General features: G+C 34.7%; 2 protein-coding genes across 2 annotated transcripts; both read left to right on the top strand.

The window, feature by feature from the left end:
* The first annotated feature begins 345 nt into the window (after window positions 1-345).
* LOC107934630 (probable WRKY transcription factor 40) lies at window positions 346-1,659 on the top strand. Its single transcript, NM_001327382.1, has 4 exons — window positions 346-496; window positions 589-909; window positions 1,100-1,216; window positions 1,312-1,659. Exons 1-4 carry the CDS (start codon window positions 350-352, stop codon window positions 1,657-1,659), a joined length of 933 nt encoding a protein of 310 aa, NP_001314311.1. The 5' UTR covers window positions 346-349.
* A 10,617-nt stretch (window positions 1,660-12,276) lies between these two features.
* LOC107934628 (ALA-interacting subunit 1) lies at window positions 12,277-14,916 on the top strand. Its single transcript, XM_016867103.2, has 8 exons — window positions 12,277-12,545; window positions 12,871-12,929; window positions 13,146-13,220; window positions 13,300-13,416; window positions 13,583-13,653; window positions 13,877-14,174; window positions 14,255-14,544; window positions 14,661-14,916. The coding sequence occupies exons 1-8, from the start codon at window positions 12,455-12,457 to the stop codon at window positions 14,719-14,721; spliced, it is 1,062 nt and encodes a 353-aa protein (XP_016722592.1). The 5' UTR covers window positions 12,277-12,454; the 3' UTR covers window positions 14,722-14,916.
* The last annotated feature ends 2,757 nt before the right edge of the window (window positions 14,917-17,673 follow it).

The following is a 17,673-nucleotide window of genomic DNA, read 5'->3' as shown; positions in this document are numbered from 1 at the left end:
AATTGTATACATAATATAGGGACTAATAACAAAATTTAACCTATTTTATGCATATAAGCACATACTCCCTATTACTACTCACTTCTAATATAAATAAACAAAGGTTATTAGTTAATACTCTTATCCCTTTTTACAAAAAGCACATGCCAACCTCCTCTGACCCTCTTTCTCTTTCCTTTATTGCTCTATTTCCACCAAGTTTCCCTTACCTCTTTCTTCTTTCTTTCTATATATATTCATCATTTGATTCTTAATCTTCTTCTTCATACTTGGTCAATTCCAGGAAAGTTTCAGCTTTTTTATGAATATATTAGATCTGGATCTTTGCTTAAAGATTGAAAAAAAAGCTATGAATTCTTCTTCGTCTTCATGGGTTGATTCGTTGGATCTTAATGCTTCTTCAACAAAGTCCCTTCAACTTGAAACTCCTGTAAGTCATCCCAATACCAGCAACAGCTTAATTGTATTTGGAAGGAAACTTTCAGTCAAAGAAGAGGTAAGTTAGCTACTAATATATATGTGTGTGTATATATTATGGAACCCTCCATGGGTATGATTTGATAAAGGTTTTTCTTTTTATGTTTGCAGAGTGGTGCTTTAATGGAGGAACTGAACCGTGTAAATGCAGAAAATAAGAAGCTAACTGAGATGTTAAAAGCAATGTGTGAGAGCTATAATGCATTGCAAAGCCAGTTAGTGGATTTGATGAACAAGAATACTGAGAAAGAACTTAGTCCTACAAAGAAAAGAAAATCAGAAACCAGCAACAACAACAATGGGAATATCATTGGGAATTCAGAGAGTAGTTCAACTGATGAAGAAGAATCATGTAAGAAACCTAGAGAAGAAATCATCAAAGCCAAAATTTCAAGAGCTTATGTCAGGACTGAACTATCTGATACCAGCCTTGTAAGTTTTGTTTTCACATAAAATTAACCTCTCTACTCAAAAAATAAATAGATTAATCTCTATACATATATTTTTATTGTTAAAAATAGAATATCATATATCAATATAAGATACACTTGATATGATAAACGTCACTGTATGATTATTCTAAGTACAATAGCTCATCTTGGTTTTTTTTTTGTTCTTTTAGGTGGTAAAGGATGGATATCAATGGAGGAAATATGGGCAAAAAGTCACCAGGGATAATCCCTGTCCAAGAGCTTATTTCAAGTGTTCTTTTGCACCAAGTTGCCCTGTTAAAAAGAAGGTAAGCTAGCCAAACCCCAACCCAAATCCAATCCCTATCAAACTTGTAAAGTATTATCTGTTTTTGACCCCAATTAATTTTATTGATGATTTCAGGTGCAAAGAAGTGTTGATGATCAATCAGTTCTAGTTGCAACATATGAAGGTGAACATAATCATCTTCCCCCTTCTCAAATCGAGGCAACATCGGGTTCGAGCCGCCTTGGTTCGGTCCCTGTTGGTTCGACCCCAGTTAAGTCATCCGGTCCAACCATTACTCTAGACCTCACCAATTCAATCAAGTCAAGTGATGAAGCTAGAAACTCAAAGCCAAAACTAGATTCACCAGAAGCTACGCAATATTTGGTGGAACATATGGCATCTTCTTTAACTAAAGACCCTAATTTCACTGCAGCACTGGCAGCTGCTATTTCGGGAAGAATGTTTTCAACAAATTCCAATTGATACATATATATATAAAGATAGGGTTTTATTCTATGATTTTTATGAGCTTATATTATAATTAAATCTTTGCATTTGGAATGTTATAATTTGTAAATACAACCTTGCAAAAAATGAAAAAAAAAAAAGGGATTTGGATTCTGTATAAGCATCTCAGCTTCTTGTATATATTTCTTTGATTTTCAATTTCAAACATCAATCGTTTCTAATTAAATGAAATTTTGGTAAAAATATCATAGAAATCTTTATATTAGAAATCAAATCTCATTTTGTTTCCCTCACTTAAAAATTAAATAAATTGATCTTTTCTGTTAAAAATTTAATCTATTTTTATAGTTAAAAACTGGCATGATGTGTACCTTATTCTAAGGTACAAAAACAAATTTTTAATTGTAAAAATAGATAAAAATTTTAACAAAATAATCAATTTATTTTTTATTTAAAATATAAAAATAATTTTCTCATTTTCCTAATAAATAAAGTAAAATACAATTAAACTCTAAATACAAAAACCTTAAAATAAATTTAATAAAATATCAAAATATTTGAATTTAAACGAATAATTTAATCTATAAAAGTAGGATGTAACATTATTATAATTGGAATAGTTACAAGCGTGTGCGCCCCCACACGCACATGTTCAAATTCCGTGCATATGGATACCGCACATGCAGTTGAGAAGTGGGACCAAAAATGCTCATCTTCTTACCACAATACATGCTCTGTCCTAATCTTATGTTGTTTCTGGACGACTTCCAACAAATCCCTAACTTATCTGCCAATGATTTTCAAATGTCTCACTTCTGAGCTCCATACTTACTTCACGTTTTATATTTACCATTTTTTTTTCTTGAGTTTTGCAGGGTGATTTGTGAATCAAGTTCACCTAACAATCTCTTGTCGCAAGTTAATTCTTAATAGAGGACGGAAGATAAAACATTCACTTAAGCAAGAATACTTTTCATTGTTAAGAGATTGATAGACTACTTAATGGATGATACTTTTAAAAATTTCTTTCGAAGGTACTGAACTCGTCAACATATCTCAAATAGAAAAGGTTAACTTCTACTATTAAGCCTTATATTTTACAAAAATTGTGAATTTAGTTCTTATACTTTAATTTGATCAAATTTAATCTCTATACTTTTTAAAATCGTCAATTTTAGTCCTATACTTTTTAAATTTTAAAATTTTCGTCCTATACTTTAATTACTAGTCATGTGTTATGCATACAATTGTAAAATTAGTCAATAATTCTCCATTTGGATTGTTTTTGAGTCTCGATAATTTTCGAATTTTGAAAATTTCAATATTGGGACAAACGATAGTCATTAATTCATTAATTAGATTTTTAGTGATTAATATATAGAAACAACAAGCTAACATGACATTATACATATGATAATATGTTTGCCGCATTAAATTTTGAAAATAACAAAGCTTATCTTAATGAATTTAACCATTATCGTTTAGTGAAGACTAAAATTTTATATTTTGAAAAATACAAAAATTAAAATTGACTATATTAAAGTATAGAGACTAAATTCACAACTTTTATAAAATACAAATACTAATGTCAGAATTAATCTTAAAAAACAATTTCACCTTTTGCATTTCATATAAGTCAAACCATATATTCTATAACACGTTTCACTTCCCTTTGTCCCACTTAATTTCAATAATGCCAAGTTTTTATACTAAAAATTCCAATTTTGGAGGCCAAATTTTCACGTCCACCTCACCAAATATATGTATATATATATGACATACAATGAATACTTGAAAGAAATATTTAGAATTTTCAATTGATTGAACCCTTTGGTCATATTTATACAGTAATGACATCTGTAAATGCAACATGTTTTTTTTAGATAAGTAAACAACTTGTACACATATATATGAATCAATCCCATCATCATACATCTTAATCAACAAAACCCTCTCAAAGTCTTAACTAAAACCGTGTATGGTATATTATTATATATGAACATGGTATTGTTGTGTTGTCATAAACCTACCTAGTTTTTGTGGGTTTATATGTAGTTTCAACATTATTGTTCTTAGTCTTCCCTTAGATTCTTCACCAGTAGTGAAGAAACCTAGACCTAGTACTACATAGGTGATGATGATGATGGTGATGGTGATTAATAAATAGTGAGTCTAGTGTCACCTACGAGATCACTCAGTCCCACCACAGTTGGGAATCAATTTGCTTAATTGACTAAAACTATTGAGTTGTGATTCATGAACTTCAAGTATTTAGGTTTATTACTTGTATTTATCATATGGATCTCGAGATATAGTCTTTAAAGATATTTCATATTGTGAATCATTTTTAATTTCATTTATCTCTTGTTTGTAAATGGGGTAAATCTCAAAACTATATATGAACTTTGATCAAATGTATAATGCTATACGTGAACTCTGATTTTATGCAATTTTATACATGAAATTTTGATTTGATTCATTTTTTTTTAAAAAATCACTACTACAATTATCAATATAAAACTATTTTATGCTTATATTGTATACATAAATTATTATATTTATCTAATGTAAAAAAAATTGATGTATTTTCTCTTTAAATGTGTATAGTTGAATCAAAATTAAAGTTTCATGTATACATTTAAACAACAATCAAACTTTCATGTGTATGATTGCACCAAATCAAAATTTATGTATCAAATTACACATTAAATCAGAGTTAAGGTGAAATTGATCTCTATTCATTTTTCCTCATTTGGTTTTCAAACGGCAATTTGGTTCTTACTCCGGAAATACTTCCATGCTTACAAAAATCAAAGCAATGCTTTCAATGTGAGAATCAAAGAATTGAAGAGGAGGAGGAGAAGAAGAAGAAGAAAGTTTAAACATGGCGGTCTTATTTAGTTGGCCCAGTAATCTTCAAGGATTTGAAAGTAGATTGCTTAGTTTTGTTGAATTGTATTCGGTTTTATTTCTTGTTTTAATTGATTTAGAAGTTTGATGGTGATGTGAAGTAATTCATGTTAAGAAATGGCTTAAAATTGGTAGTGGATTGTTGTTGTTGGTAGTGGGTTGTTGGTGGTAGTGGATTAGTGGATGGTTGTTGGTGTCCATTTTCAACCACAAATCTTTGCCAAAGTTTTGGACAATTATGTCCTTGAACTCTCTTATAAATAGAGAGGTTCATTAGCCATATTAATCATCCCAAACCAAGAGAGAGCAAAGCTTGTTCTTTGAAAGCTAGGATTTTAGCTTTCGGGTTTTCTATAGGGGTTGAGAGTTGTGAGGTTCTCGGGTTGTGTCTTGAGTGTAAAACACTTGTAATCTTCATCTTGTTATAGTGAAATTTCTTTTCGCCTCTGCCCGTGGACGTAGGCATTAAAGCCGAACCACGTAAATCCTTGTGTTCACTTTATTTTTCGTTCCGGTCAATTTACTTGTAGTCATATCGGAGTTCTCGAAACGATCCTTTACGCAACAAATTGGTATCAGAGCGTAGTTGAAGGAGTGATAATATTTTCTGAATTGCCCTGTGACTGCAGCTTTGTCTGATCTTTCACATCAGGAAGAAAATATTATCATTCATTCAAAGGTTCCAAATTATGGCTACAAGTGTTTCATCGACTAAGTATGATGTCGAGAAATTTACCGGGAAAAATAGTTTCAGTTTATGGCGCATCAAGATGCGGGCAGTGCTGGTTCAACAAGGATTGCTAAAAGCATTGTCTGGTAAAGATAAATTACCAAGCACGCTTTCGGAAGAGCAAAAGGATGACATGCTAGAAAGAGCACATAGTGCTATTCTGCTATGTCTAGGAGATGAAGTGCTACGAGAAGTAGCGGATGAGAAAACCGCGTCCGGTTTGTGGCTCCGGTTAGAGAGCAAGTACATGACGAAGTCATTGACGAACCGGCTCTACCTCAAGCAAAGACTCTATGCCCTGAAGATGGAGGAAGGTACACCTGTTTCCCAGCACCTGGATAAATTCAATTCCATTATCATGGATTTGAATAATATCGATAACAAAATCGATGATGAGGACCAAGCAATAATTGTTTTGTGTTCTTTGCCTCCCTCGTATGAGAATTTTGTTGATACAATGATGTACGGTCGTGATGACCTGACTCTAGAGGAGGTGAAAAATGCCTTAAGTTCCAGTGAGTTGAGGAAGAAAATCACTGGTAAGGTGGTCGAAAACAATGAAGGCGAAGGCTTGGTTGCTCGAGGAAGATCCAAGGCAAAGGGTGGAAGTTCAAGTAAAAGCCATCCTAGATCGCAGTCCAAGAAGAGAATACAGTGCTACTACTGTAAGAAGTACGGGCACATGAAGGTAGATTGTCCGAAAAGGAAGGAGAAATCAGAATCACAGGAGCAACAAAATGATCGTGCGAATGTAGCTGATGCAGATTCTTCAAGTGATGCCGAGATCGTTCTTGCAGTATCCGACTCTTACGCTGGTGGGAGATGGATTCTTGATACGGGAGCTACATTTCATATAAGTACTTCGAAAGATGCATTCTCAACATACGAGAAGCATTCTGGTTCAGTACTAATGGGAAATGACCACGCATGTCAAGTCATGGGGATTGGCACAGTTCGTATAAAGATGTTTGACGGTATTGTTAGAACTCTAACTGATGTTCGGCACATTCCAGAAATGAAGAAAAATTTGATCTCTTTGAGTACGTTGGACAAGAAAGGCTTTCGGTACTCTGCTGAAGGTGGAGTTCTCAAGGTATTCTCGGGTGCTTTGACTGTGATACGTGGTAATTTGGAGCGGGGCCTTTACTTCCTCGATGGTTCCTCGGTTACAGGTGTTGCGGGAGTGTCATCATCAGATGATCTAGATTCTGACACCACGAAGTTATGGCATATGCGGCTCGGGCATATGAGCGAGAGAGGCTTATCGGTGCTAAGCAAACGAGGATTATTGTCTGGGCAGTGTACAGGAAAGTTGAATTTCTGTGAGCACTGCGTCTTCGGTAAGCAGACTCGGGTAAAGTTCAGCACTGGGATTCACAAGACAAAAGGCACAGTGGATTACTTCCATTCTGACCTTTGGGGGCCTTCTCCGACAATTTCTAAAGGTGGTTACAGATATCTGCTTACCTTTATCGATGATTACTCGAGAAAGGTTTGGGTGTATTTTCTGAAGAGCAAGTATGAGGTTCTCATCAACTTCAAGCAATTTAAAGCTTTGATCGAAAATCAAACAGGAAAGAAGATCAAGCGATTCCGGACGGATAATGGCTTGGAGTTTTGCTCAGGTGAATTCAATGAGTTCTGCAAAAATGAAGGAATAGTGAGACACCGCACTGTTCGTCGAACACCACAACAAAATGGAGTTGCAGAACGCATGAATAGAACTCTCTTGGAGCGAGCTCGTTGCATGCGATCAAATGCTGGGCTCGGTGAAGAATTTTGGGCTGAAGCTGTTAATACTGCTTGTTATTTGGTTAACAGATCTCCGTCAACAGCTATTGAGCTGAAGACTCCTGAGGAAGTATGGTCTGGTTCTCCTGCTGATTACTCTGGTTTAAGAGTGTTTGGCTGCCCTGCGTATGCTCATGTAAATGAGGGAAAACTCAAACCGAGGGCGAAGAAATGCATATTTCTTGGATACGGCCAAGGGGTGAAAGGATACAGGTTGTGGTGTCCTGATCCGGTTTCGTCCAAGTTCATCATCAGCAGAGATGTGACTTTTGATGAGTCATCCATGCTTCGATCCACCACAAATTCCCGGGAAAAGGAGGAGTCAGATAGAATGGGAGATCACGGTGTTGAGAAGCAGGTGGAGTGTCAGGTGGACGCTCCAATTCCTACGGAAGGTACTTCAGTCCAGGATGATCAAGTTGAGGTGCAAGATTCCGATGAAGATGAGTCACCTCAAGAAAAACCATATAGCATTGCCACTGGAAGAACGAAGAGACAAATCAAACCAAATCCGCGTTACGCTAATCTGGTGTCTTTCGCGCTCAGTGTGGCGGAGTCCATTGGTATAGAACCTTCCAGTTATAATGAGGCTGTCACGTGTGATGAGTCGGCACAGTGGGCAATTGCTATGAGTGAGGAGATAGAATCTCTTCACAAGAACCATACTTGGGAGTTGGTTAAGCCGCCAAGTAACCAGAAGATAGTTGGTTGCAAATGGGTCTTCAAGAAAAAGGAAGGCATCCTAGGGGTTGAAGCAACTAGATTCAAGGCACGATTGGTTGCTAAAGGCTTCACTCAGAAAGAGGGGATTGACTACAATGAAGTTTTCTCCCCAGTCGTAAAGCATTCTTCCATTCGTGTATTACTTGCCATGGTGGCCAAGTCTGATCTAGAACTTGAGCAGCTTGACGTAAAAACGGCGTTCTTGCATGGTGAGCTCGAGGAAACAATCTACATGCGTCAACCAGAGGGTTTTACAGTTCCTGGTAATGAAGACCATGTCTGTCTATTAAAGAAGTCTTTATATGGATTGAAACAATCCCCAAGGCAGTGGTACAAGCGGTTTGATAGCTTCATGATTCAGCATGGTTACACAAGATGTGACTATGATGCTTGTGTCTATCATCGGAAGCTCTCAGATGGTTCGCACATTTATTTGTTGCTGTATGTTGATGACATGTTAATTGCTTCCAAAAACATGTCGGAAATCAACAAGTTAAAGTCGCAGTTGAGTGGTGAGTTCGAGATGAAGGATCTGGGTGCTGCCAAGAAAATTTTGGGCATGGATATTCACAGAGATCGCAAGGCGGGCAAGCTTCGTGTGTCGCAGAAGAACTACATTGAAAAGGTTCTTCAACGCTTCGGCATGGATAAAGCGAAAACTGTGAGTACTCCGTTGGCACCACATTTCAAACTCTCTGCAGAGTTGTCACCACAATCTGATGAAGAAAAGCAGCAAATGTCTCACATTCCATACTCGAGTGCAGTTGGAAGCGTGATGTATGCAATGGTTTGCACTCGTCCAGACATTTCACATGCAGTTAGTGTGGTCAGCAGATACATGAGTTGTCCTGGCAAGGAACACTGGCAGGCCGTGAAATGGATTCTCAGGTACTTGAGAGGTTCTGCAGATTTATGCTTGGTATATGATCAGAGTGACTGCACTAGCAGTGTCACGGGCTATGTGGACTCTGATTATGCTGGAGATCTGGACAAAAGAAGATCTCTGACGGGTTATGTTTTCACTTATTCTGGAGGAGCCATTAGTTGGAAAGCTGTGTTACAGTCTACCGTAGCCTTATCTACGACTGAGGCGGAATATATGGCGTTAGCAGAAGCAGTGAAAGAAGCATTGTGGATGAAAGGTCTAGTAAGCAGTTTGGGTTTACAACAGGATTTCACTGTTGTATTTTGCGATAGCCAGAGTGCCATACATCTGACTAAAAATCAGATGTTTCATGAACGGACCAAACACATTGATGTCAGATATCATTTTGTTCGGGAACATGTTACGCAAGGTGACATTGTTATCAGCAAGGTTGCTACCGAGAAGAATCCTGCAGATATGTTAACTAAGGTGATCCCTGCATATAAGTTCAAGCATTGCTTGGACTTGATAGGTATTCGGGATTGATTAGCGCCAGAGAGGCGTTTGGAAGAGGTGATCCAGTTCGAGGAATTCACTATGATGTTCAGCTTGGTAAATTTCAAGCCAAGGTGGAGATTTGTTAAGAAATGGCTTAAAATTGGTAGTGGATTGTTGTTGTTGGTAGTGGGTTGTTGGTGGTAGTGGATTAGTGGATGGTTGTTGGTGTCCATTTTCAACCACAAATCTTTGCCAAAGTTTTGGACAATTATGTCCTTGAACTCTCTTATAAATAGAGAGGTTCATTAGCCATATTAATCATCCCAAACCAAGAGAGAGCAAAGCTTGTTCTTTGAAAGCTAGGATTTTAGCTTTCGGGTTTTCTATAGGGGTTGAGAGTTGTGAGGTTCTCGGGTTGTGTCTTGAGTGTAAAACACTTGTAATCTTCATCTTGTTATAGTGAAATTTCTTTTCGCCTCTGCCCGTGGACGTAGGCATTAAAGCCGAACCACGTAAATCCTTGTGTTCACTTTATTTTTCGTTCCGGTCAATTTACTTGTAGTCATATCGGAGTTCTCGAAACGATCCTTTCCGCAACAATTCATGTGTTAAATTGAGCCATTGCAGAGTTGTTTGAGCTAAGTTAATGTTCTTAAATGTGTTAGCTTGACAAACTAATACATATATCTAGATGAAGGAAAATGGAATTCTGACCTTGGTTGGGAATAATTTGATTTAGGTGTCTAATGTTGATGAGTTTATAAGTTTGATATAAGGTAATTTATAAGTGAGAGTTATGATTTAGCGATAAATTTTAAAATCCAATGTAAGTTGAGAGATTGAGAAGTTTTAAAATTAACAACTATACAATGAATTATGTGCAAACAAATATTTTTATCGAGTTGAAAATCATATTCCCTTGCTTGAATGTATATTATGTTTTTGTCTAAAAATGTCAAATGTAAAGTGTTAGTGCGGGTTACATGCACTAGATGTGTCACTCTAATTGCAACCTAGTTTTAGTTTGAACTTGGTAAACTAATATTTACCAATTATATGTTTGAGGATTTTTAAAGAGTACGTTACAAAGGCTTTTTCTTATTTGAATAGATTTATTTTCCTTAGAAGATTACATCAATATCACTGCCTATTCTATTTTATATTGGAGATGTTATCAAGCTGAATTTAAGGGGAATATAGATTCACAGTAATTATATTTTTGCAAACCCAAATACGTTTTTATTGACGAGATTTAGAGTGCATTTGTTTTGTTCATGTTACCAACTTATTTTAGTACAAATTCATTGCAAGTAAATTGTTCTTGCTAATTAGTTTACAATTAAACTTTCAAAAGGAAAAAAAACCTAGTGGAAAGGGTGATTTAGATTGTATATAAGAGTAAGGTTGCAACTTAGTGGCTTGGTGAGTGATACTGTATCTGTGTTTTAGTTTTAGATTTTTACTTTTGCTTTTACTTTTACTTTTACTTTTAGATTTTTATTTTTATTTATTAAATTATTTGTAATTTTTATGATTGAGTTGGGTTGGGTACTTGGGTTTATATATATTAGATTGGGTTTATGTTGGATTGGATTTGGGTAAATATACTAGGCTATTTATATATTATAATTTTATTTATTAATTTTTTTGGTTAACCAAAAAAATTCGGTTAACTGATCAGTTTCGAACTGAATTAACCGTTAACTGAAAACTCAAAAAATTATTCATTGACCGCCAACCGAATTAATTAGGCTAACCGACCGATTAACTGAATTCAGTCGGCTAATCGAATTTTTTCAGTTTTACCCTAATTTTGCACACCCCTAACTGAAATGGACTTAAATTATATTTTGTATGAGTTTATTTATATCAAATTACTCTCTAGGCAAAGTCCATTGAGTAGGAAGTTCTCGAATTATGTAATCAAACTTTTGTGTTCATCTCCTATTTTATTATTATTAGTTCAGTTACAATTGAAGGTAAAATCAACAAATTCACCTTTTTAACTTCACAACTATAAAAGGAAAAAGCTCTCATTTATTTATTTTTATTTTTATTTTTAATACGAATTAAAAACACATTGTGATTTTTTAAACTTATTTTCGAAATTAAAAATTCTACTATCACTCCAAATGGGGGAGTTTTGCACCAAACATCTCCAAATTATGACTTACACTTTGAATTGGTCCTCATACTTGAGAATATTTTAATTACATGCTTAAACTGTTGATGTTATATTAATTAGGTCATTCCATTATTAAAACATTAATTTAATCATTAAATGATACATCAAATATTATATGACATAATTTAAAATAAAGAATTTAAATAAAAGTAAAACGTTGCCACTTAACTTTTAAAAATAAAAACTAAAAACAAAATAAATCTGAAAAAAAGAGAGATAACGATATTACTTTTGTAAAATCTTCGAAAATCTCAAAATCAAGAATTTTTTCGACATATATTTTTACAGTATTCATATTTCTTTAAAATTTTCATTTTAAATCATGTCGCATAAGATATGATGTGTAATTTAATGGTTAAATCAACTATTTTAGTAATTGAAGGACCAAATTGATATAACCTTTATAGTTTAAAGATATAATTAGAGTATTTTAAAGTTAGAAAACCAATATAAAATAAGAATCATAGTTTGAAGATATATGGTGCAATTAATTGAATAAATAAATGCATTTAATGAAGCGTGACAATCGTAATAAATGTTAAGACTTCACTCCATCTTAATTCGAAATTTAAAATTATTATTTTACTCTTGTAATTTTTAGTATCAAATAATTTTACCAAGATTTTTGGAATTGGGTCGGTGACCGAATTGATTAGGCAATCGGATCACCGATCCAATTGCTAGGACCAGTTTATCTAGCTTGATTAAATAGATCATTAAAAATTTATAAAAAAAATATTAAAAAGTAAAAATTCAGTTCAATCGGTTTTTTACTCAATTCAATTTGTGCATATTAATTCTTAAATCAATCAATTAAATATCTTTTTTGTGACTAATATCTTAATCAATTTTCGATCCAATTGACAGGTATGATATGATAGAGGTATTAAGGTTGTCTATTATAAGTTTACATTAAAGACTATCCGATTCTCTCTCATTTCCAATCGTTTTGTAATTGTCTATTCATTCCTACCACTCCAAGCTGCCTAACCAACTTTCTTTTTTTCTTAATATCAAATTTTCTTTTATTATAGTCTTGCCCTTTCCTTGGCCACCCCCCTAATATTCCAAAAAATCCACTTTTCCACAACAAACTATTTCATACGATATGGATACCAACGGAGCCACCACGAGCTCCGCCGCTGGTGGTGGTTCAACTTCTAAATCTTCCAGCAAAAAGCATTCCAGAAAACCCGTATGTATGTTCCCTTCTGTCCCCCCTTTCCTCTTCATCTCTCTCACTACCGCATTGCCTTGCTGGATTTTTTTTATTTATTATCATTTCTTTTCTTTTTCATCAATCTGTTAATGGGTGCAATGTGGGTCATAATACCCAATGTCAAAACAACAAGGAAAAAGAAACTCTGGGTTTTGGTTGGAATTTGATGAGTATATAGTTTCGTGTCCATTTTTTGATAATTTGTTCTTGGTGAATGGTTAAGGATTTTATGTAGTTTTTTTTTTTTTCGGAATCAAGGATTGGGCTTTTTGTTAAATTCTCATATTTGTTTTGTTTGGTTGCAGATTCTAGGTTCACGCAGCAAGAGCTTCCTGCTTGCAAACCTATTCTTACACCTGGATTGGTATGAACATATACATATGTATATGTATGTATATATGTATGTATGCATGTATGTGTGTATGTATGTATGGAACTTTGATGACATAAGCACTTGAACACATTCATTATGTCTCAAACTTTAGCTCTATCTTTTTACTCGGATCTACCTAGGTAGGAGGAAGCTATGATTTTTCTCACATTTATTTTAATGCTTTTTTTTTTGGGGGGGTATTTTCAGGTCATTGCAACATTTACCATCATAGGAATCATCTTCATCCCATTGGGACTTGTCTCATTGTCTGCTTCAGAAAAGGTAGTTTATTCTTTTATTTTGTTCGTTGCTATTGATCCATGTTTAACTTAAAATTCTTTTGTTGCTTTGTTGTATATAGGTGGTAGAAATCGTCGATCGTTATGATGAAAGTTGTGTTCCTTCTGATTATTCCAATGATAAGCTTAAATTTATCCAAAATCCATCAATTAACAAATCTTGTGTTAGGACTTTGACGGTTAGTCCAATGCTTTCTCTGTTTTTTTGTTTTGTTTGTTAATGATGTTCAAGGGATTTCTAGCTTATATCTGTTTTTCGTGTTCTTCGACATTTCGTCTTGACATGTCCATTCTGCTAACGAGTATTAACTTACCCTTTCCTTTATAATTCCTCCTCTTTTCCAGGTTCCTAAGCTGATGAAAAGCCCTGTTTTTATCTATTATCAGCTTGATAACTACTACCAAAACCATCGCCGGTACGTGGAATCTTATTCAAAGAAATGTTCTATATTTATACTTGTTTATTGATACCATGTTTAAGTTTCATGATTGTTTACATTTTATTGGATTTAGAAGGACCTGATTTAGGTATAAAATATCTTTTGCAGTTCCTTTTATGGAGCTTGATGTTGAAAACCTTTTAATATTTTTAGTTTTCATCTTTCGAAATATTTTCTAAATGCGGAAAAACATTTGCAGTTATGTAAAAAGTCGGAGTGATAAACAATTGAGGAGCGTGTCAGATGAGAAATCCACAAAAGATTGTAGCCCTGAAGACAAAACGGTGGATGGTCCAATTGTTCCCTGTGGTCTAGTCGCATGGAGTTTGTTCAATGACACATACGGGTTTTCGGTGAATAGTAAGACAATAGAAGTAAATAAACATGACATAGCATGGAAGAGTGACAAAGAGCATAAATTCGGATCGAATGTATATCCGAAAAATTTCCAGAGTGGAGGCTTGATCGGAGGTGCAAAACTGAATTCCTCTGTACCTGTAAGTATACCATGCTTGTCATATTTGCATATTTAAGTGATGTTCTGGTTTGAGATTATGAATTTTGGTTGTGGATGCAGTTAAGTAAACAAGAGGATCTGATGGTATGGATGCGGACTGCGGCACTGCCGACATTCAGGAAACTGTATGGGAAGATAGAGCAAGACCTCCAAGCGAATGAGAAAATACAGGTCGTAATCCAGAACAATTACAACACCTACAGTTTTTCGGGGAAGAAGAAGTTGGTACTTTCAACCACAAGTTGGATAGGTGGGAAAAATGATTTCCTGGGAATTGCATACATTATTGTAGGAGGGCTGTGCTTGTTTTTAGCAGTCTGCTTCATACTTCTTTATGTTATCAAGCCAAGGTGAGCTTCGTGCTGACGATGAAAAGTTTTAACTCAATAAGCAAGGTTAAGATTTTGCCGTATGTCTTTAAGATGTATTTTATGTGTTAAATACTTTGTTTAATTATGATGTGCAGGCCACTTGGTGATCCGTCCTACTTGTCTTGGAACAGAAGTCCAGCTGGCCATCCAAATTAGGATTATGTCATATATTTATATTATGTAAACTCACTCCTTCTATATACCTATTTTCCCATGACAAGGAAACTTTAACATTCATATCCTTTCCTATTCTCTTTTCTTTCTTTCTTTTTTTTTAATTATTAATATTACTATTACTGTAATCCATTTTGTGTAGACCCAACCCCAATAATATTTATTTGTTTGTTTTTCTGATAACTAGTTTTAAACTCATGACATTACCATGCTTGTCAAAAGGAAATATATATATACCTCCATATTCCTTTTCCTATTGATCATTGAACTTGTATCATTGAGTTTTATGAGCTATAAACTCGTTGATGCATATACTTTAGAAAGGAAGAAGGGAAAAAATGAGTGATAATCCGGTAGATTGAGCTAACTCCAATGCCGGCATTGGAAGGGCAGCGAAGAAGGTACTATGTAAGGAGGATTTTTTCACCTGATGAAGGGGATATGATGGATTAAACGATGGATAAAGGTCATGTTTTGTTTAAGGATATTGTATTGGGAAACGGAAAAGGGACAAGTAATTCCAGGCTGATGCTGGAGGAGGATGACAGAGATCTTTTAGATAATGATGTTCAAATGGAATTTGCAGATGGTTTACCATCAACCGGGTTCTCGGACAGGGTGCAGGCATTGCTGCAAAACAGCATGAAGTCCATAATGATAAAGATATTAGGTCTAAAGATCGGTGGTCTTAATGCTATGCTGAATAAGATTTACGCAGTTTGTCTAAGCTATCCATTTAGTTAATGGATCTTGAAAACAGTTACTACTTGGCCAAGTCTGAATGCAAGGAAGATTATACCCTATTATATATGTGACTCATGTGACAAATAAATGAGTCAAAGCTGTTAGTATATTGATAGTTGTAACCAATTGCTATTGAGAGGTGCTTTGGTAGAGTCATTAGTTGTTGTTATTCAATTATAAGTAGCAATTAGTAGCTAAGAAGTGAGTGCCTATAAATATAGACTTAGATATTGTATGAGAGATTAGCTTGTATTTTTCTTTTTCTCTCCTTTACAGTTCAATTATTCAACTCATGTCTTTCTCTCAGTACTTTTCCATTATTTGTTGATTGAATTAGTAGCTATTAGTTGTATTAACATGGTATTGGAGCTTGCTCATTCAATCATTATAGAAGCCTGAGCTTCTTTGTTTATTTATGGCATCACGGGATGGTTCATCTGATGAGGGAGAGCGTGATAGTGATGAAGAAGTATCATCGCAATCACTGCAGTAGGTTAAGGTTGGGTAGATCTTTTCTAATAAAAAGATTAATGTTTACCTTGATGATTCCAACTTTCTGCTGTGGAAACAAGTTCTTCTAACCATATGAAGTCATGGTTTAGAAGGATTTTTTGACATAACAGAAGTATTAAGTACATTGAAACTGGTGAGAAAGTCGAAAATGTCCCATATTATCGCCATGTGCAGCAGGATTGAGCATTGGCTTCTTGGCTTCTCTCTACAATCAATGCACCTATCCTCCCACAGCTTGTTGGAACTGAAACTTGAGCATCCATCTGGAGCAAACTTTTGAGGTTGTACTCGACTCAGTCAACCAAAGTGATGCATTTGCATTGCAAACTGAGGTTAATAAAGAAAGGGGAGATGTCCCTTTGTGAATTTATTACACTAGTGAAGGAAGTTTTTGACATGTTTATTGTTTGTGGAAATGGAGCACATTGCAGCAATTCTTAATGGCCTCCCTTCAGAGTTTGATCCTCTTATGGTAGTGATCACTGCTAGTCGTGAGCCGTTTAGCCTTGAAAGAGGTATGTCCGTATTGATTGATGTGGAGACAAGGTTGAGAGATCCTCTACGATTACCTGTTGGCATAAACACGGTGCAAAATAATTCTCAGTTGGTGTTGATATTCAAAGCAACGTGAATAGGACTTCAAAAGAAATGTCTCATGCATTAATAGCTGTCAGCAATGCTAAAGAAGAATCTGAGTACTGGCTATGGCATAGACATCTAGGCCACCCAACTTTTGAAGTTGTTGCTAGTGTACTTAAATCATGTAATAAAGAAGTTATTCCTTTATGCACTGCTTGTTACATAGGCAAATGTCACAAGTTGCCCTTTAAGTCTTCTATAATGTATACACAGCCATTTCAACTTGCTGAAATATACCTTTTGGGTCCAGCACCAGTTTCCCTCATACTCTTTATTTAATGTTTTTATAGATGCCTATAGTAGAAATTGTGGGCTCTACCTGCTAAGTCTTAAGTCAGAAGCCTTAGTTGCTTTTCAACTGTTTCAAAAGCTGGTCATGAACGAGTTTAATGTTTATAAAAGAGGTGCAAACGGACTGGGGAGGTGAGTTTAGAAACCTTTCTAATTTGCTTGCTCAAAGTGGGATACGTTTTAGAGTCTCTTATCCACAAACCTTTGATCAAAATGGTACTGTGGAAAGAAAACATAAGCACTTGGTTGAAATGGGTCTCTTTCGTCTTGCACAAGCCTTCTCACTTATGACGTTTTAGGCTTAGTTTAGATGAGCGGTGTTTTTACTTCCGGTGAGGTTAAAAATAGCTGTGGCGGTGAGATTAGTTACTGTAGCGGTAAGATTAGATACTGTAGCGGTGAGATTAGAAACAATGGTGGAGCATGTGTTTGGATTCAAACATAGCTGTAGCGGTGAGGTGAGAATAAAAAATGACTATTAATGACATCAGATTAGAATTGATATATAATAGAAGTTTTTTAAATTATTTTACTTTTTTAAAATTATTAAAATATGTGAATTTATAAATTCATTTAATAAAATATTAAAATGTATCTTCAGTATTTTATTATAAATATTTTAATGAATTATATAGTCAATTTAAATTATTTATTAGATAAAATGATAATTATTTTTAATTTTTATTGTTAAATATTATTTTATAACAATGGTAAACTACAAAAATAGTCACTTTTTTTTGTAAAAAG

This window comes from Gossypium hirsutum, chromosome A06 (assembly GCF_007990345.1).
Source record: "Gossypium hirsutum isolate 1008001.06 chromosome A06, Gossypium_hirsutum_v2.1, whole genome shotgun sequence".
Taxonomy (NCBI): Eukaryota; Viridiplantae; Streptophyta; class Magnoliopsida; order Malvales; family Malvaceae; genus Gossypium; species Gossypium hirsutum.
This window is presented reverse-complemented; position numbering and strand designations above follow the sequence as displayed.